Source organism: Aquarana catesbeiana, linkage group LG01, assembly GCF_042186555.1.
Source record: "Aquarana catesbeiana isolate 2022-GZ linkage group LG01, ASM4218655v1, whole genome shotgun sequence".
NCBI lineage: Eukaryota > Metazoa > Chordata > Amphibia > Anura > Ranidae > Aquarana > Aquarana catesbeiana.
Window position 1 is genome coordinate 742,974,402 of NC_133324.1, and position 22,115 is coordinate 742,996,516.

Genomic DNA, 22,115 nt, shown 5'->3' on the forward strand with positions numbered 1-22,115 from the left:
TGGAAGTGCAGGTAAATCTCACATATGGGGAAATAGAATGATAAATATAATGGACTAAGGGAGGTTTATAACCTCCATTTAAATAAAAACAGAAAGCAAACAATAAAAATAAACTTTTGGCTGGATTTGCACTTCCAGTGACGTTAACAGAAGTCTATGTGGCTTGCAATTTAGAACTTTCAGATTGTCAATAGTTGTTCATCTGTGTGCTACTTCAAGATGCCCTATCTGTTTATTCAAAAATGTTGCATGCCCCCTGGTTTGTGGCCACAGAAATGTGCACAATAAATGCAACTGGATGCTTTTTTTGCTTGGAAGGGATGTGAATCAAAATCCCTGGTTGTGAAATTTGGATCTGGGATATCCTTGAAAACACCAAAAATACAATATAGCATGTTTAAAATACAGTAATACATGCAAGATGGCAACACAAGTAAACTGTAAAGTGTGTTTTTTATCTTTTTAAATGTAAAGAACCAGCCCTCCTAGTTTTAATCAGTTATCTGCTACATTTCTTATAGTTGATACTCTTACAGATTAAACCCTAGATATGCAAGCTAGATTTTAACCTCATATGGACAGTTTTTTTGTTTTGATTAAAAAAAAAGTACACTAGCGTTTGATTTGTTTTGTTTGTTTTAATTGTTTTCTATACTTTGTATTATATATCTTGATTTATAGTGCCATGAGAGATGATCATCCTTTATAAGTAATATACCATGTATTTCTGAGTGATATCCACTGCACTCTATACTGTCCTTGAGGTTTTGCACATCAAAGGCTGCCCTTAGCCTCCCTCCAGCCCTCACTGTACACTTAAAGTGGTTGTAATCCTACAAAAAAAAAAAAAAAAAGAGAGCGCTCCTGTTCCCTAATATCAGATTAAACAGCACAGTGCATGTGCTGTCTAATCTGCCCCTTTTTGAGCTGTAAAAAACCTGGTTGATCCTGCCGATTACTGTGTCCCCCTCTATGTGCTGACCATGGTAATCATGGCTGTTGATCCCTGATTACTGTGGTCAGTTTACCTGCCTCCGTCATCCCGCTGCACTCCTCTCTCCCTCCCTGCCTGTCAGCTTCTGTGTGTGTCTCTCCCCCTCTCAGCCCCATCCTCCTGCCGTTACTAGTAGCTGGCAGTAAAAGTAAAGAACAATTACAGCCAGCTCCTCTGTCATAGTAATCTCACAAAGACCTTATCTTTGATCTCTGTTGGGCGGTCACAGCAGTCATGTGACCTTCCCGCCATCCAGAGGGGTAACTCAGCCCCTCCCTCTGTAGCCTGTAGATCAGAATAGAATCGGAATAGAGGAGCTGAAGGTCACGTGACCAGCCATAAAAGAACAAAGATAAGGTATTTACAGGCATTGTTTTAATAAAGCAATTACACAGTGTAGGAGAGATTAAAAGAACAGAGGAGCTTGCTTTAACGTGTTCTTTACCCTTATAACCACTTTAAAGTAAAAAAATTAAAAACTAAAGAAGTAATGACTTTACTATAAGTTAACTTTTATTTTGAGGAAGAACAAGTCCTGAGATCATGCACATTGGTAGTGTTCCCCCTGTGACTAAACATTGTGGGGTCTGTTAAGGAAGAGAAACTTGTTAGAACCACAGCTTTAAAAACCTAGTTTACCTAGTGAATCAGTGCATGAGCATGCACACTGCATCACCCAGACATGGCTCTTTCTTTGATGCTAATCACTCATTAGCCCCATGTCACAATTGTCAGGGCAGAGAAATACTGACCAATCTGTACAGGTTTCTCCTTTGCTGGGTGGATACGTGAGGTGCTGCTTTCTTGCTGGAAGAGCAGAATTTCATCATCATCAACACAGTGACCTGTGGAAAAGGGGAAGGGGGCCATACGCTATAATATTTGACACTCAATAACTAACTTAAAGTGATATTAAAGGCTTTTTTCTTTCTTTTTTTTTTTTTTTATAACAAACATGTCATACTTTCCTGCTCTGTACAGTGGTTTGCACAAAGCAGCCCCAATCCTCCTCTTCTTGGGTCCCTCGCCAGTGCTCTTGGCCCCTCCCTCCTGCCGTGAGAACAAGCAGCCTTGTTCCCAAGCTGTGGTTCTGCCTGTCCATTCACACAGAGCCGTGGCTCGGCCCTGCTCCCTCTTTCTCCTCATTGGCTCACTAGCTGCGATTGACAGCAGCAGGAGCCAATGGCTCCTGCTGCTGTCTTGGCCAAAGAGGACAGAGAGTCCCCGCAGAGCTCTCGTGCACAGAGAAGGGTTTTTGCCTTCATGCATAGAATGCATGAAGATGAAAAAACCTTGAGTCTTTTGAACCAGTATTATTATTATTTATTTAAAGTGTATATATCTACTAGGGATGCGCATCTTCACTGGTCTTATGATTCAATGCGATTACGATTATCTTGTCCATGATTCAATTCGATTAGATTCTGCGATGCATCACGATTACAGTACCCAAGTGCCCAGGGTTTTCAACTTTTCATCAAAAAATTAATTCATGCAGTCAGAAATTGAAGAAATATATTTATTTTCATCTGCTGTTTAAAGAAAATAACACTAAGTTCCATGCAGTGCCCTGAACATGAACAGTGCAGCAGACAACAGTATTTATTTAAAACAGTACTGTGACATCAAACTGTTGTATAGTGCTGGTGCGCAGTAGTTTACTTCTTCATAAAAGAAAATATTAAAATGTAAAATATAACTTGTAAACAAGACCTACATCTAGTCATCTACAAAACAGAGCACTTCCAGTTCCTAACTGGCAAACATCACAGTGAACCTGTAACACACACTGTGTTGCAGAACTTCCAGGTTCACTGTGATGATTGATTGTTTGCCACTGCCAGCCATCATCAGCGCCAGTCAACACAGATGGACGGCTAGATCGGCATTATAAGCTCTCGAAGTTGTCACCCAGTCACTTTACAGAAAACGTTACCTGCACTCTACCACGATACACCTGTAACTGAAGCCAAGCCAAGCTACCATTAGAGGAAGGAAAATCATTGACAGAAGAAATCGTCAACTGAATCTGAAAACCTTGGACAAATCTCTATGGGATCACAAATATACACACACCACAATACCGAAAAAACACACATGTCACTGAATCATAATCATGATAAAGGGCAGGCCACAGGTCAGGCAAGCAATGGCACAGCCACAGTCAGACATGAGGTCAGGTCGGTGTGTGTGTTTTTTTTTTTTTTTTTTTTTTTTTTTTTTGTGTGTATTTGTGATCCAATAAATATTTACTCCAGGTTTTAAGATTCAATTTATTCTTTCAAGGATTTTCCTTCCTCTGGTGGCTTGGCGGGCGTCAGTTATCTGGAATTAAATACAGAATTTATTTGGTTGAAGGTTAAACCCCTAGAGACAGACAGACACAGTCATAGACATGACAGACACAATAGTGTAAAAATTCTAAATGAACACACAATTGAATTAGAAACCATTCTCCATCTCTTCTCCGGTGCTAGAAAAGCTAAACAAATATAATATCATATGTTTCAGGTTCACTGTGATGATTGTTTGCAATTTCCAGTGCCACTGCCACGCCCACTCGGCCAGTCGGCCAGCTGCCACTGTCAGTCAACATCAACACAGTGTGTGACTGTTGAGTTGATTGATGCTAGAGTGACATAACTGGCATTATAAAGTTATATAAGCTCTTGTTGACAATGACATAGGGAGGGAGAGGGAAAAAAAGAAAGAAGGATGTAGAGATTAGGAAGGGAAATAGTGGGGAGAGGGGGATGGTTGGAGAAGGGGAGAGGGGGATGGTTGGAGAAGGGGGTGGAAGGCATTGGCAGGGGAGAGGAGGGAAGGGGGAAGGAAAGAGAGAGAGAGAGAGAGAAGGGGGAGAGAGAAAGAAGGGGGGAGAGATGTAAAAAGAAGGGGAGAGAGAGAAGGAAAGAAGAGGGGAGAGAGAAGGAAAGAAGGGGGGAGAGAGAGGGAAAGAAGGGGGGAGAGAGAGGGAAAGAAGGGGGGAGAGAGATAAGGAAAGAAGGGGAGAGAGAGCTAGAAGGAAAGAAGGGGAGAGAGAGAGAAAGGAAGAAGGGGGGAGAGAAGGAAAGGAGAGAGAAGTTCTCCTTTCCTTCTCTCTCTCCTCCTCTCCTCTCTCTCTTCTCTCTTTCCCTCCTCTCTCTCCCGGGAGAGAAGAGGGAAAGGGGAGGGGAGAGAGGGATGAGGCTTGGCATCAGTTGTTTGGAACTTTTAGTATTTGGCTGAGGGTTAAAGTAACCCCTAGACACTTTTTTTGAAACTGAATATTATGGACAATCTTCAAAAACAAAATCTCAACGACAGTGCTATAAACAAAATATATATCACTGGTGTGGCAGACTGGCAGTGGGCACTGGGCAGTGCCAGTGGCACTGGCAGACACGACAGACAGTACATCACTTTCTGGATGTGCCAAAAAGCATAACAAAAAAAAAACAAAATGGGAAAAAAAAAAACATGGATTACTGCATAACTTTAAGGCAGCAATGCTGCTCAGCATTTGGGAATGTGTAGATTTTTCTGTAAGAACACTAGTTGATCCACATGCTCTGGTTTGAGGGTGCTTCTTTTTGCAGTTACCACGTCTCATGCAGTGGAGAAAACCCATTTTGCAGACACGCTTGTGCCAGGGATACACAAGTATTGCTTCGACAGCTGAGAAAGGAGGGGAAATATGACCTCATGCTCACGCCACCAGTTCAAGGGGTCCTCAGTGAGGGAGGTGAGGCTTTACAATATTTTTCCATTTCCTCTTCAGCCTTGGCATAGGGAGTCTTGGGTTCTATTGTACCTCCTTCAGTGTCAGTGAAAGACTGTCCCAGCAAAGTCATGAGAAAGAATTTGGAAAGAATGTGGATATCCGTCGCACTCTGCAAGAAGCCTGGAGAGTGTGGCAACTTTCAGCGCTCACTGGGATGCAAGATTCAGTGTATGGGCGAAGCATTTTACATGGGGGAATTTCCGAACTTGAGCTGCAACTTTTATGTTCGACTTGTTGTCAATCACAAGCACTACAGATTTATCGGACAGCTGCCATTGTTCCACAACATGAGGCAGTAGCTCTGCCAGATGAGCACCCGTGTGAGACTCATAAATGGCTCTCATTTTCAGTACATGCGAAAAGATCCGCCAGTTCTTACTAATATGATGTGCTGTTATTGTAACATAAGACTCCGTCGTGACTGAAGGCCATGAATCACACGTTATTGCGACTCGATTTGCTTGGCCCATTGATGCAATTATCTGAGCTTTGGTTTCGTGGTAGAGTGTAGGTATTATGTTTTCTGTAAAGTGACTTTGTGATGGTATCTTGTAATGCGGCCCTATCGTCTTAAACAGGTAGCGAAATCCAGTGTTGTCCACAACAGAGTAAGGGCGCAGGTCCTTAGCTATGAAAGCTGCCACGGCTTTTGTTATTCTCTTCCCTTTTTCAGAGTTGGGCGGCAAAGTTGACAGTATCGCATCAATTCTTGGCTGAGCTTGGTCTATTTCCTTGGTGGTGGTGGTGGCAGGTGTTAGCATCTCTGAGTGAAAACGGCTAGCGTGATTTCTCATATTAGTAGTATTCCCTAGGTATTTAATTTTTGTGTGACAGGCTTTACACACAGCGTATGACTTGTCCAATTCGTGTTTCCCACTTTGTTCATAAAAGCCGAAATGTGTCTAGAAGTTTGCTTTTAAAAAGCTAGGTGCTTTTGGTCTCCTTCTGACATTTTTAGTCTAGCATGCCATGTAATTGTGACAGTTAGGGGTGATGACGACGTTATTGTCAACAAACTCTCAGTATTAAAAAAAAAAAAAAAATTGAGTGACTAGACTATTACTTTCTGCCACGACCACCAGAAAAGTCATACGTTTCCTAGTATATGTTAAACAAATACTGCCACAAAATCCTTATCCTACCCCGGCCCACACGCTGTCGCTATGTGTTAAACAATGTGCCCATCACATCCCGAAGAAGGAGCACTCATGCTCCGAGCGCGCGCCTGTTGGCCCTGTGCCCCACTTTCAGTGACGTCACAGCCGATGGAGAGATGACTGTCAGCTTGACTTGAAGCCTTGGAAACCCCTGAGCTAGTGAGACAGCAGCAGCACCCCACACCGCCGGCTATCTGGATCAGGACTACACAGCAAGCCTCCCCTTGTGATTAGCCATTTTAACCCTTACCCTAAATATTCGTATGGCCTCTATTGGATTGTTTATGCTGTGTGGATAATTGTGGAAGTCGTATTGCCATCTCCATTTGCAAACTATTGAAGACATCTGAAGAGACGTATCATCCAGACCTGTTGGTCATTAGCCTTTTTGACTTGTATGACGTATGTCCTCTCAAGTCAATAATTTCTGGTAAGCCTGATGACTCTTGAATCACCAACAGTTCTCCTGCTCACCTTTGGTGTTTTTACACTTCCACTTACCTACCTGATCTAGTTGATCCTTTTTATTGTAACGTTTGGGTGGACTTCGGTCCTCTGCCTTTGGTAAGCCTCCATAGACCCCTGGTAGCGGATTTTTTTTCACTTTTTTCTTTTCTTTTTTTACCACTTCTGCAATCAACATTTGTGGACTTTCTTGATAAGAACTCTTAATGGTGTCAATTACATTGGGCCTCCTTTTGGACTTTATCTTTGTTCTTCACAAACCATTTTTTAAACGTATTTATTTTGGTACACAAAGTAATAGATTTAGTTCACAGCATATCACGTTGTTTTACTTTGTACTCTAAAGGATACATCATAAGCTTTTGATATCAGTTTATTATACACTTTATATTGTTTTATTTACAAAGTTTTTTTGGGGTTTATAGCGATACACTTTTTTTGTATATTGTCTTAACCCTGGGTCTATAGGTGTATCGGCTGCTATTTACTTCCATCTTCTAGCGCAGCGCTGTATTTATATTCTTTTTATTAAACAATGCGCCCGCCTCATCTTATCTGTGATCTGTGATCTGTGGCCACTGTGGACAACCGGTCACGGTTGGTCACACATGATCTGATCTCTATCTCTCCTTCTCCAGTCTAAATATCTACAGTGACAGGGGCTGAGTGTGGTGGACTCACTGGCAATAGACAGGACAGCACTGCAGCAGTATATATAATTATACTTACTACTGGCAAAGGTTCTGGTTCTCTTACCATTGCCAATGCCATTTGCCAATGGGGTAGCTAGGTAGCTAGGTAGCTAGCTACTAGCGAGAAAAGCACAATATCCTATTTGGGGAATGGGGATGGTAATTCTCATAACCAAGTAACTAACCCAGCATGTTTGTTTAGAAATGCCCCTTTGTAATGTTCTCTGTAATTATTAACTGAAAGTGAATAACTGTAGCCCTCTTTTGGAATTGGTTATGTTACTGTAACATAACCAATCCCAAAAGAGGGCTACAGTTATTCACTTTCAGTTAATAATTACAGACAAACATATGGACCAAAAAACAATAAAGGAACCGACCGTGTGTGCAATCCATGCGCACTTCACAGCAATGCATGCGCGGTACACTATCATTGAACAAACAGCTACAATACACATTTCCAAACATCGCCCCCCCAAAATGACAACGTATGCCATTTCATTATTTATGGTTTTATGTATTATCTTAGTGATTGATTCACATGACAACTTCATTGATAGTTACCTTTGTTTGTATGATTTATGGTTTTGCTCATCACTGCCCCACACATGCAAAGCATTGCATGTGGCATCATGCAGCCATGATGCCATGCCATGCATAAACCATAATTAAATGGCAATGTTAGGAATACAGAATAATTTAGTTCACCCAATCAACATCATTAATATTTACAATTATTATTATTACAGTGTCAGTCATAAATTTGTCATATTTGCATTTTCCACATCATGGTGTGCATCTTAGTTAGAATAGAAAGTACTAGTACTGTGTGGCATTCAGTGTTGTCTCCCTCTGTCTTGTGTACCTGATGATGACGACGTTGACGAGGAGTCAGTGCTGCACTCAGCCACTCACTGCTGTAGGTCTCCTGCTCAGCCTGCTGCCTGTGGGGAGAACAAAGGACAAGTACAGCCTGGTTTGCTGGGGTCTCTCTCCCACAGTCCTGCTGCCCACAGAAGCTAATTGTAAGGAGTCGGGTGACGGTCTCCCTCCCCTTGTAACAGCCTGTGTGCAGTGCACACACGTTGAGCCTGGACCGAGGAGGAAAGCTCTGGAAACCGGGACTCGGTCAGACTCGGAACACGTGTCTGACTGTCTCTCTCCTCTCTTGCCACTGCCTCAGCAAGTGACACAGGGCGGCTGGGGATGACGTCAGCGGGAGGCAGAAAAAGACGGCGCAGCTAACTTCGGCTGCTTTCGGCTCCGGACTCGGAGGCAGGGCATGGGGCGGCACGGCACGAGGATAACGTCATCAAATAATCGATATTTTAAAACTTGTAGCATCGAAGCCGCATCGCGGACGGCTGAATCCCGATGCACTGATGTTACGATTCATTTCAACACCCCTAATATATACCTACAACTTTTCCTATTTTGAAACAAGGAGGTTTAGAATACTTCTGTTCAACTCTAAGGCCCGGTTCACACTGCTGTGACTTCCGTGTGGCTTTGAATCTGACATCCCAGCGTGACTTCAGCACGACTTGTATACAACTTCTTTAACAGAAGTCAATGCAAGTCATGCCAAAGTCGGACCAAAAGTAGTGTAGGAACCTTTTGTGAACTCGGAGTGACTCAAGTCGTTCCTATTAGAACGGCTCTATTGCATTTAATAGGGGGCGACTTGTGATGCAACATGTGCTCTCAAAGTTGGAGCGCACCAGTGTGAACCGGGCTTTAAAGTATATGTGAACCTTCACCTTGTAAAACAACCTATTCAGTTTAAGGCCTCATGCACACTGGATGTTTCTCTATCTCTCCTAGACACCTTTGCTCCTAGCAGTGGCATTTTGGCTGAAAAAATGCTTAATGCTTGTAAATGCATTTAGGCGTGTTTAGCCGTGTCAAACGTTTGGGCATTAATTCATTTCATTGTCCAGAATAATAATTTATTCTGGCCATTGAAATGAAGTAATGCTCAAGCGCTAAATACGCCTGGTTCCGCTGGCAGTTGGGACTTTTTCTGCATCTAAACGCTCCTGCCTCCAAACTCCCCTAAAAGCCTATGTGTGCATCTAGACATAGGCTAACATACAGGGGCGTTTAGAGGCAGGAAAACAAAAAAATAAAACGCCAGTGCTGCTAGGAGCAGCTACAAAATCATCCAGTGTGCATGAGTCCTTACATAGAAATGCAAGGCAAAACATTTGTGTATATACTGTATATAAAAAACATTATAAATACTTTTTTTCCCCTTGTTTTATAAGGCCTCCTAGACATGGACATTCTAAAAAACAGGCTGTAAAACTAGTAACAACGCCTGGAAAAAAGCAGCGTTAAAGACGCAATTTTATTAGCGTCTTGATTTGGCGTCAATGCACGTTTGACATTGTTTGTAAGCATTAAAGCTAAGGCGCGTTTTTTTTTTTTTAAAAAACATCCCTCTGCTATTTTCCACACTCAAACTACCCACAATGCCAAGGAAAATGAATAAATAACGTTCAATATCATTTGACGGGGCCATTTTGGTTGGAGAGAGAGGAGAGAGATCGTCTGTGTGAGACTGTTTAAGTATTTGTGGAGTTTTTGCGTGCGTTTTCCTCGGATTTTTACATTATGGATCCTGTTGTGCAAAAGATTGATGAAGCAATCCTGCTTATCATCTTGCAGAGGATTTGTAGAAGGAGACAGTTGGAGGAGGATAGAAGCAGTAGACAACGTCGCTTCTTGACCCATCCACTGATATCCCAGTGGCTGTCAGTGAGGTACTTCACCCGGATGTATGCAGAACTGCGCATACACCCGGAAAAATTTTACAACTTTACCAGGATGTCTGTGACACTGTTTGATGAGCTCTTGGAGAGACTCCGGCCAAGATTGACCAGGATGGACACTGTCATGCGACACTCTGTGTCACCAGAGGAACGGCTGCTAGTGACACTGAGGTAAGTGAAATAATTACTCATATGGGATAGGGTTTGGGGGTAAGGGTTAGGTTTTAGACAATAGGAATAGTGGTAGGGTTGGGGGGTGGGGTTTAGGGAATAGTGGGTTGGGTTTAGGGTTAGTGTTTAGGCAATAGAAGTTTGGGGTTAGGGTTTAGGGGTAGGGGGTAAGGGTTAGAAATAAGGGGTAGGGTTTAGGGAACAGTGGGTTAGGGGTAGGGTTTAGGCAATTGAGTTTAGGTGTAGGGGTTAAGGGTTATAATTAAGAGGTAGGGTTTAGGGGTTAGTGGATAATGTTAGGCTTAGTGGTATAACTTTTTATTCGTATGCTGTTTTAATTAAATATTTTAAAATTTTTATGTTAGGTTCCGTGCCACTGGACAAAGTTTTTTGTGTCCCATCACTATTATTTCCTCCTTGGTGTCGCAGCTGTCTCTGCAGTAACGAGGTCAACAGATGTGGCAATTTGGGAGGAGCTACACGACTCAGTCATGCTGGAGCCGACCAAAGAAATCTGTGAGTCTGTTATGGATGGATTTTGGGAAAAAACACAATTTCCTAATTGCATCGGTGCCTTGGATGGGAAACACATCAGGGTGAAGAAGCCTCCCCACTCCGGATCATCTTATTTTAATTATAAGAAATATTTTTCAGTGGTACTCCTGGCATTGACTGATGCCCATCTAAAATTCCTTGCTGTGGATGTGGGAGCTTGGAGCAGCCAAGGTGACTCCCGCATATTCAGAGAGTCTGCATTCGGACGTCGTCTGCATGAGGGACGCCTCAACATACCAGCCAGTAGGCCTCTACCCTGCACTGATGAACCAAGTTTGCCGTTGGTGATGGTTGCGGATGAGGCTTTTGGATTGGCCGAAAACTTTGAGGCCATATAGTGGCTATGGAATCAAGGTGGTCCTGGCATGCTGCATCCTTCATAATCTTCTGAGGAACAATGGTAGGAGCAATGTGGAACAGGAGCCCAGCAACCCAGCACATCATGTTCAATTTATGGACTTGCAGTCAACGGCATGGGTCATGACAATCCGCAACCAATTTGCCCAATATTTTGTATCGCCTTATGGAGAGGTGTCATTGCAAGATGATCATATTTAAAAAAACAATGTTGACATTGAATAAATCAGCTTGGATTTTGGTCTTTTTAATAAAACACGTCATATTCATGTTACTTCTCTTTGTGTCCATGTTTCTTCTTTTGTTCCTCGAGTCCATTACATTCTGCGTGAGGCAAACGCATGCTAGGCCTATTAGGGCTCAGCATGCGTTTGTCTCAAGCAAAGTGCAAGGTGCTCTTTTCAATCTGCTTGGGACAAACGCATGCTAGGCCTATTAGGGCTCCGCAGCATGCGTTTGTCTCAAGCAGAGTGCAAATGACTGCTGTTGTGCATCCTATAAAAAACAATTAAAGCAGACGTAACTTGTCAAGCAAAAAATGTTTTATTGACCATGAAAAGAATTACAACTGGTGATAGATTTGCTGGGATGCCTGGTTTTGGGGATGTGGGGATTGGAACGGGGGAAGGAATGGGCATGGCGCCTATGCGTATAAGATGGCGGTGTAAATTCTTCGTAGGAGGGTGGGGGTACAATGGGGTCTGGGGCATGGTGGGTGGCGACTGGCGGAGAGGAGGGGGCTGATACAGAAAGGGGTGTGCTTGCACTGCTGAGGTCCCGGGGGCCATTGGGGGATCCTGAAACAGTGTAAGGATCGACTGGAGGTGGCACACCGCTGTATTTTAACTGTCTGTATTGAACACAGATAGTGTTCAGTCGATCCATACACTGTATCTTAAGGTCTCCACCCATGTCCTCCATTAAGTACATGTTCCGGCAGAAGCAGGCGCGCTTGTAGCTTGGGTCAAGGAAGGCATCAAAGCTGCACCTCTCCTGCCGCACTTCCTGCAGCAGTGCAAGCACCCTGTTCTCAGTCTCAGAAACGAACTCGCCCACCCTCTGCCGCTGGTTATGCCCACGCCCAGGGCCTCGGACACCTCCACTACCATGCACCTCCCCGTGTTGGCTGACGCTGGATTCCTGCAAAACAAAAAATATATAAATTGGCAGGCATGTAGGTAGATAGACAGACATAGGCTGACATAGCGGATGGACAGTTACCTCATGTGTTGTCTCCTCAGCGTGGCTTTCAACACTGCTGTCACAGGGAGATGTGTGGGCTGAGCTGTCCGTGGCAGTGGGTCTGTCCACTGCCCGAACTTCCCCTGCCTCCTCTTTTCTCTCGCCAGTATTGGATATTGTCCTACAAAGAATAGAATTAAATAGTTAGTTGACATTATACATAGAAAATGCATATTGCCTGCAAAGAAATGCACAGGGTTAATTATATAAAAAAAAACGCAATAACTTACTCTCTGGTGCTGTTGATCATCGATTGCCTTATGAAGGCTAAGTTCTGATGGTACACGTGCGGCTTCCTTTTGGGCACTGGCGCTCTGGATCGGGCTGACTTTTCCTCTTCCGTGAGGTCCCTCCTCGTGCAATCACGAAGTTATTTCCACCGCCGCTGAAGGACTTTGCCTAAGAATAGTGGACAAGAATAGAAAAGTGGAAAGGAAGAGGTTAATTATGCATTCTACATTTATTACATTACAGAACAAACAGATCATGCATTCCATGAACGTAGACTTACTTGTTTGTTTTTGGGTACCATGTGACATATCTTCCCACTCCAGGGTGATCGATGCGCTTATCTCCATCCACAATTGATTTTTTAAAATGTGGTCTCCATGCTGTGGGTGTGGTGCCAAGGTCCCACAGCTCGAGATGGGCCTCCACAGCTGTAATGAGAGCTGGCTGTGACACAGAGCTGGCCATGCCTTGTTCCTCATCTTTCTATTTCCCACAATCCCCCAGGTGTGCAAGGGACTTTTGGGTAATTACAGACAGGAATTTCCTGTTTTTCCTTACATACAGTGACCAATCACATAATAAACATTTTTACAGCTTAAAAACGATGACTCTAAAAAAAGTCGGTATAGCACTAATGCGCATTTTTGACCTTTTTTTGGCATCAGCGTCAAAACAGCTCTAGCCCTGGAGCCTCAGAACGCACTGGTCCTTGTTTTTTTTTGGAAAACAATGCCTGTTACAGCTCAAAAACGCCATGGTGTGTATGAGCCCATTGAATAACATGGAGTGGTGTTCTTGAGCAGCAAAAAAAAGCACACAAAAGCTGCTGTTAAAACGTCCGTGTGTATGAGGCCTTAGTGATCACATGACCTCTGTTCTCAGCTGCATAAGAGGCTTAGGTGGGGTTGGAGACTGCAGGGGGGGGCACCCCCAGCAGGAGGCAAAGAAGGAGCAATACACGGATACCTCCAACGAACAGCTTGTTGGGGGGCATGTCAGCACAAGTCTTAGCCTTTGGAGGACTGGCAGAAAACTGACCACTGCTGGGAAGGATGTGCTTCTATGCCTAGCATGATCAGTTTGAAATAGGAAAGCAGAGGGACTGGCCAGATATTTCACACAAAGGACGAAATACAAACAGAACAGGATACTTTTTAACATAAAATGTTGGGGTAACAAACACTTTAAAGACTGGTTCCGTAAAACTGGTATGCATCGAACACCTTTAAAACTACACCAATATAACAGAGGTTTTATTGCAAACATTGTTGGAAACAACAAAGGAAAACGTGCCTCATCTAGGACGATTGCGGCATGGACTGTTCAGGCCATTCAACAGGCTTACAGAGCCAGGGGCTTGGCTCCTCCAGAGGTCGTGACAGCGCATTCGACCAGGAGTATGTCTACGTCTTGGGCAGCTTTGTGGCATGTGGCTCACTATTGCGTAGTGCCTGCTTCTTTATCATCTGTTATTTTTTGACTGTTCAGTCTGTTAATGGTACCAGTTAAAGCTTTTTGTTCAGCATTTTCCCACCCATGGTCTGTATGGCTAGTTATTTCCCATACATATACTGCCATGGAGTCTGTGAAATTCCCTATTAAATGCTTACCGCTATTTTCCTTTCCTGATGGACTCCAAGACAGCAGGAGTTCCCTCCCGGTATCATGAGTAAGCTAGTTACAGATTACGGCCTCTGGCTTTGAGACAAATTTCATGGAAGTAGGGTCCTCTAGGGGAGAAGAGAGGAGGCGGGGTAAACCCATAGGTATGCTGCCATGGAGTCCATTAGGAAAGGAAAATTATAGTAAGTATTTGAAAGGAAATTTTCCTTTTTATCGTCAGTTCTGATCCATGATTATTGTCTGATTCCGTTCATACTTTGGTGCTAAACTTTTTTTTTTCTTAATCTGCAGGTAAAAGCAACATGGTGGCCAAAGATGCTGCTAACCGCTGGACTGGTAAGCATTTGTACCCTACAACTCAGGAAGACCCTAGAGGTGGACACTCTAAACATAGATCAAATGTATTTATATAGAGAGGATGTATTTCAAAATTATTACAAAGCATCAGGGTCATTTCTACCATAGTTTTTAGTTATGTATGTATTAGAATATCTGTGCTACCCCTATATATATATATATATATATATATATATCTCCATTAATATAAAGGGAAGAGTGATAACAGTACACTTCAAAACACAAAAAGTGCTCCAATAGTGAACGGTATTACAGGACACTGAAAAAATCACTTGCCGCTTACCAGATTCGATGGATTGCAGATTATGGGGATCAAACAAGCTCATCACAGGATCCCTCAGATCGGGGATATTCCTCCACAGGTTCATCCAATGCAGGGATCCTTGTAATACAGCAAACTCTCCAGCGGTATAGTTATAGTCTTGTAGCTGCAACAATATCCTTATCCAGGAAATCTCCAGCAGTGGGGTAAATCATATAATAGAAGAGAGAGGCTTCATGGTGCAGTACTCCAGTTAAAAATGTATTGAAAAACTTCTTAGGCACTGACATCCAAAAAAGAAGGTGAACAGTACATTCAAACAGCCGCGGCTGAAGCCAGCCAGCTGGTACATTGTGACGTCAAGAACAAGTGCTCCTACCGACGCGTTTCCCCATACAAGGCATTGACTGGGAGCGTTCCATTAAAGCCTCTCTTTTCTATCATATGATTTACCCAACTGCTGGAGATTGCCTGGATAAGGATATTGTTGCAGCTACAGGACAACTATACCGCTGGAGAGTTCCCTGTATTACAAGGATCCCTGCATTGGATGAACCTGTGGAGGAATATCCCTGATCTGAGTGATCCTGTGATGAGCTTGTTTGATCTATATAATTAGAGATCCATCGAATCTGGTAAGCAGCGTTGTTTATTTTACTGTAAGGGTAGAAGCATCAAGTGATTTCTTCTGTGTCCTGCAATACCGCTCACTATTGGAGCACTTTGTTTTGGACTTTTTGTGTTTTGAAGTGTACTGTTATCACATATCATTATCACCTTTCCCTTTTATATTAAGGGAGTTATATATATTGTTTGGTTGCGCACTTTTTCTTTTTATACACAAAGTTTTTAGTTACACTTAGTATGTTTTAAATGAGGCAGTGGTTTAGAGAAAGTTTGATGCGGTGGAAAGGTGAAAATATTTTTTTTGTATCATTTGGAGATCTAGATGAAAGAGTGATTAAGGTGTTTGGGCAATATAAATTGCATTATTTAATAGATTTTTATGTGGAGAAATCTTGGGTCAAATATGTCAATGTTTCTTAGCTTAGCTAACCTTTGCAAATCGATATAAAACAACCACATCCTGTATTGCAGAAAAGAACTGATCTTGCATACTGGTATGTCACAGTGTAATATCTATTCTTTGAAAGAGGCTTTGAGATTTGCCCACCATTAAAGTAGAACTCCAGATTTTCAAAAAATCCCCCATTAGTACACCCCCCAGACAAAACACTAAACAGTTATTACATTTGCGAAATTCCTTACCATTGAAGAGAAAAGTCTAATTGAATTTTCAGGAAGTCGGCTTTCTAATTCAAAAAATGCATCCTGTATTCTGCCAGGTAGGAACTGTTAGAACAGTGATTACATCATAGCCTCTTCTCTCTCTCTAAACCATAATTGAACTACATTTCCCATGAATATTGGGGATTGGAGTGAATGTTGGGGTACACTAGGCCTGTACATGTAAATGTTTACTCGCCCACTTCAACATAAATCACACCTCTCATTCTCCAGCCAGCCATACTACTCAGTAACACACTGTAGAATAGATAGGTTACAGCCTTATAAATGCAAAGCATGTCTGTTCTCTCCCCTCCAGCCACAACAGGAGATAAACATATTGCCCTTACTTGCTTTATGTAATCATTACTGAACTGTAGACACATCCCATGATGATATATTATACACATTGTACTCTGCTGTAATTCAGTATTAGAAATATTCCTCCTCCTGTTGCAGCTTTGATATCTTTCTAACAGCAATCAGTGACCACCAGTGCGGTCTCGTCAGTGACCACCAATGCGGTCTCGTCAGTGACCACCAGTGCGGTCTCGTCAGTGACCACCAGTGCGGTCTCGTCAGTGACCACCAGTGCAGCATGTCAGGCATTATAGTGACCACCAGTGCAGCATGTCAGTGACCACCAGTGCAGCATGTTAGTGTCCTAACAGTGCAGCTTGTCTGTGACCACCAGTGCGGCTTGCCCGCAGGTATTGGAACAGTGCGCTGTCAATCAAAATGCTGGTCAGCAGGACGTTACGGGGATCGGTATTTCACATACAATACCTGTCACAGCCTGAGAACCCTGCTGTGTCATCCGAATGAGTTTTGATAACGATCCCACTCTGCACAGAGATGGCGGGTGGGCGGCGGCGGGGGGGTACTGGGTGGAGTGGGAGCGGTGACTGGCAGGGAGCAGAGGAGGAGGAGAGAGGAGGAGGACACCTTCTCCATGGGTGGCACAGACCAGGGGCTGTGAGACCCCTCCACCCACTACATTTCTATTTCCTCCCTGCTCACTGTACAGAACTACTGGTGGGAAGTGCCAAGTCCGCTGGCTGAGGATACAGGAGGAATAGCAGCCAGCGGTCATATAAACAGGAAACCACAGGGCAAAAACATTTTTTCAGCAAGATCAGCAGGCTACTACAGAGGAACTACAGAGCTCAGAAGAACATGGAAAGCATAGTTGGTGAAGGTAGGAGATTAACAACAAGGACATGGAAAAAGGTTTTTCCCGGAGTTCTGCCTTAAGCGCTTTCATTGATGGTCAAAAATACGGTACCTAAAAATTTCCAGAGGTGACTCTTTGAAAGCCTTTACGGGTTACCAGTTTATAGTTACACGGGAGTTCTGGTGATAGAACTGTCTCTCTGACTTTTGCAGTGATTTGAATAAATCATGTGGTTTTAGCATACTACTTTATAGTCCTTTGTTCTTTCTCCTATCCATTATTACTTTGAGGTACTGGCTTTGGATAACTAGTGAAGGACCATAGAGGTGGGAAGTATCCTGAGTGGTGGCCCCCAATTGGATGATTTCTGCGCTGTTGATCTCTTCTCATTTGGAGATCATTACTGTTTCACAAGGGAACTGGCACACCTGTCTGTGAGGTGGTTTGGGATTTTTACACATGGACTTTCATAATTTTCAAGATTTCACATTTGGACTTTTATATATTTCTCTTTTAAAGTTCACTTCTATGTTATGCATAAGTCAAATATATGTTATGGGACTGTTATTTCACCATGTGTGATGCTCATTGTTCATTATAGTTTAATATGCGTTAACTTTATTTCTTACATACATATTTTGTATTGGTCTCTACAGAGATATTAGTTTTGCACAACTTTTAGATTAATTAAAAGTGATCCAGTGGCAGTGTAAGCCGTTCGGATCACTTTTTACCTAAAAGAAAATCACTGGCTGAAAAGCACAATACTAGGATCATGACTGTAACTGCAGTCATGATCCTGTTATAACCACTTCAACCCGGGTCCATTTATAAACAGCTTAAGGGACAGGAAGTGGTTAAGGGCCCAGCCGAAAAGTGGTTGAGATACCTTTTGCAGAGCTCTATTCTCACTAGCGAGTCCTGCTGCACACCCAATTCTGGCTGTAATTTTACTTTTTTAAAACCCTTAAATAATCGAGCCACTGCTGCAGTTGATCCCTTGCTTATTGAATGCGTGGAACAGATGTCTGTAACATTAAATTATAGCTGTGATGGTTTGCTGGAAGCCTTTAATCTCATCTCTCGCATATGCCTCAAGGGTTTTACTCAAACCTGTTCACTGTTCCCTTGCTGAAAGGGGGTGTTAACCCCATCTTAGATCTCAAAGCTCTGAATGCTTATATTCAAATCCAAAATTCCTGAAAAGATGAGTCTCATGATGGACGTCAGACTGTTGGGCTGGGACGAAATCCTGCGCAGCTTTGTTGTTGGATGAATATCGTCTCCCAGTAAACACCTCGGAGCTTCAGGCGATCCAACTATCCCTTCAGTGTTGTGCCACTCTGTGTTAAGAATCATCTGACCCTGATTCAGTTGGGCAAATCCATGGCAATGGCTTACATCAACAATCGGGGAGGAACTAAGTCCTATTGAAGAAAGAGAAGGTAGAGCAGATCCTGTCACATTGCAGTTGTCAACCCCATACTTGGTATTCCAGGACCTAAGTCATAGGTGAGGGATGTCGTATGCGGTCCTCCTAGATTACCAGTTCAAGGAGAAGCTAGACAGGTTGGGATCTAGGTCCCTTGGCAGAAGCGGTCGATGAATGCAGTGGCTTGGTGGGGTCAGTACACTCTGATCTTTGTATTTCCTCCTCTGAAACATCTTTCTCATAAGCTCTGCAGAATTCACATAATAGAGGGCATTCTGGTTATCTTTATTGCTCTGCACTGGTCCAGGTGAATGTGGGATACCAACCTGGTAAACGTTCTGGCAGAAGCTCAAGTTCTAAGAGACGGGCTTTTTTGAGTCCTTAATTACTCTGACACTTGAAGCTTGAAAGTCTACTTCCTGCAAGGTCTGTCATCAGACGTGAAAGACATCCTGTAGTTCACTTGATGTAAGTCTTCAGGCTGCACATCAGTAGCTTTTCTGTGGGACAAATTATTTTCTTCCTGCAACTGGGTTTGGACCAGTATTTGGCTTTAAACACAATCAAGGACCAGGTGTCTTCTCTTTTCATTCTATTTCATAAACATTTAGCCCTTCACTCTTTGATTAAGGCCTTTGTATGGGGGGTCTCCCATGTAACAACCCCCGGTCTTTCCCCAGCGACTCTGAGATCTGACTTGTTCTTTCCTTCTGAAACAGTTTGAACTCATTAAATACATTTCTCTATCTACTATCACACATAAAGTGGTTTTCCTTCTAGCTATCATTTCTGTGAAGTGAGTTTATGAACTGTGGCAGCTTTATCTGGCAAATAACCCTATTTTGGTCTTACATAGGGACAGGGTGGTGTTGGGACCCAGGACTTCTTGCTTAAAATAGTTTCTTTTCTACCTCAATCAGGACATTGTTCTCTTGTGCCTCTATTCGGCTGCTGTTCATGAAGGGAAAATGTACCTCTGTTGTCTAGTCTAGATGCGATTTGGGCTCCATGAATATATCCCTCGGCCACAGCTTCTTTAAGAAAGACTGATTCTCTTTTTGTCATTCTGGGTGGACCCCAAAGGGATGCCTCGGTATCTTGCTCCATAATCTCTAGTTGGCTTAGATAGACTATCATTCAAGCTTATAGTTTCAAGGATTGGGTTCCACCCTTTACTATCGAGGTGCAGAGCCTCATCTGATGCCAGCTTAAAGCATACTTCACAGTACTTCACATCGCAGCAGGCATTTTGCAGTTCTGTATTCTTTTTTTTGGCCTGTTAAGCATCTTCTTTTTTTTTTTTTTTTTTTTTTTTTTTTTTTTTTTTTTTTTTGCTGTCCTCAATAAAACTGCTCCTGGATGTTCCAAAGAGTAAAGACTTTGTGTGACCCTCAATAGATTAGAGAGGAAATAGGATTTTGTGTTCACTGTAAAAATATTTTCTTGGAGTCCATTGAACACAGTTCCCACTTCTATGTTTATGATCATGCTCTTTGTACTGCTTTGCTGCAAACCGAGGTGTGTTTGCAGTGACAGAGGTTATCATTGGCTGACCTACGATCTTTTTATTTTTTCCAGTGTGCAAAGCAGAACATTTTTCTGCTTTGTACAGGTAGGTAGAAGTAATTCACAGTATACAGTGCTTACTGGCTGGGGTATAGTAATATGTATTGGCCATTTCTGTTCTATTAAGTCTAGTGATAAATAGCATGCACCAGGCGGGGGGGGGTCTATTGGAATATATTACTCAATTTTAAATTTATAGTCAACACTGTCTGGCCAGCTTACGCTTCTCTGTGCTGTGGGCCACATTGACTAGTTGCTGTAATCACTGCTTTGTAACTGCACACACTTGGCACATGAGGTGTCCCAGCTTTTTGTAATATTGGATTGGTATCAGAATATGAATGTTGCCTGCCATTACAACACAGTGCCCAAACACCAATCTCCACTCCACTGTACCATGAGTATACTGCATAGTACACCACTCAATTTAGTATCCTGAAATATTTTAACTCTCTTATCGTGATTTTGACACAATGCTCTTTGTTATTTGTTCGTCATTTACAGACAACATATTTGCTGTAAAATCCTGGGCCAAGAAAAAGTTTGGTTTCGAAGAAAGGAAGATTGATAAAACTTTTGGCATACCTGAAGAATTTGATTATATTGACTGACTGAATTCAGAATCATTCAGCTTGTTGTATATCTGTAGTAGTATTATACCTGTAGTAAGTATGTCTAACTTCACTGATCTGCATTACATTGAAGTAAATCTGTGAAAAACCTGGGAAATTCAAACTAACCATATGAGGAAAAAATATATAAGCCCAAGTTACCTGCAGCAAAAAAAAAGGCATGTCAAAACAATAAGTAGATCATATATGTAAGCAGTTGATGTTATATGGACTGTAACAGTTGAGCTTGATGTCATCCCCTCTCTCCTCCCATGCCATGTCGTTCGCCAGTAAAGAATTCTGTTATTGAGGCAAAACCAGTAGGAGACTGGGGAGTCAGAGGCAAGGCCAAGTTTGACTTTTTGATGAAAAAAATTAGATCTGCATAAAACTTTTGTTTGATATATCTGTGGATCTACCAATCATTTTGACATGCAGTTTTCACAGAAATAACCATTACCTATGCATGTTTTCATCATTTATGTATTTTATTTGCAAGGAGTTACTTTAGGTGTGTTTAAATATTTGCGTTTGTATATATAAAATAAGTTATTAAAATGCAAATTGTTTTTGAACTTGTAGCCATTGTGTAACACAAGACTAACAGCTTAAAATGTGTTCCTGTAGATATGATAAAAATATGTTAATCCATGATTGTTTTATTGACAGAAGCTATGGCACATAATTCTTTGACAGAATTCTAGTGCAGATTGTTTTCTTAATTGCTTGTAAACTTGCTTGAAGCTGCTGTCATAGTACTTTACAATTGTTAGCTGATTTGTGTTCTTTATATATTAAATGCACAATCAAAAAGTAATTGGCTGATCTCAGAGTAACGTTTACTTGCAAGGAGGCTTATTTGGTTGTTTAAGGTAATAGTTTGGACGATTAATGTAAACTGGAGCACATGGATGAAACGATTACCCTTAGCAACAAGATTCCTTATTACATGAAATCCACCTGATTAGTTTCAATGGGCAACCCTTATGTTTTCGCCCTATAATCAGGTGCACAGTTCTTCAGTGAGATTTTTGAGCAGAAAATTAACCATACACAGGAAAAGGTTCTCCCCAATAATAATTTATTTTATCTTCAGTTCTGTATACTGGTTCTGTACTTAAAGTGAAATTAAAGAACTGCAAGCAGGCAGGCTTTTTATTGCAGAAGAGATGTGCAACGCCCACCCCTCCCCTCCTCTTGTCCAAACACATGGCTTTGTATTATGTGAAGCCATTCACAAAATACAAAGCCTTCTGTGAATGGACAGCTGGGGGGAGGGGCAGGCAAAGCAGCTATTTAAGAAAGCAAAATCACTCCTGTCAGAGTACCAGGAGTAACGCGATAACTGTACTGTTGGAGCTCAGCAAAACTGTTAATTGCAGATTAAAGAGATAACTCCACA

General features: G+C 42.3%; 1 protein-coding gene across 1 annotated transcript in view; it reads left to right on the forward strand.

The window, feature by feature from the left end:
* MND1 (meiotic nuclear divisions 1) overlaps positions 1-21,530 on the forward strand; it is a 193,839-nt gene extending 172,309 nt beyond the window's left edge. Inside the window, exons 7-8 of the mRNA XM_073605308.1 lie at positions 14,316-14,360; positions 20,607-21,530. Of these exons, the coding sequence (XP_073461409.1) occupies positions 14,316-14,360; positions 20,607-20,713 (152 nt within the window). The 3' untranslated portion in view covers positions 20,714-21,530. The remainder of the gene's footprint in view (positions 1-14,315; positions 14,361-20,606) is intronic.
* The last annotated feature ends 585 nt before the right edge of the window (positions 21,531-22,115 follow it).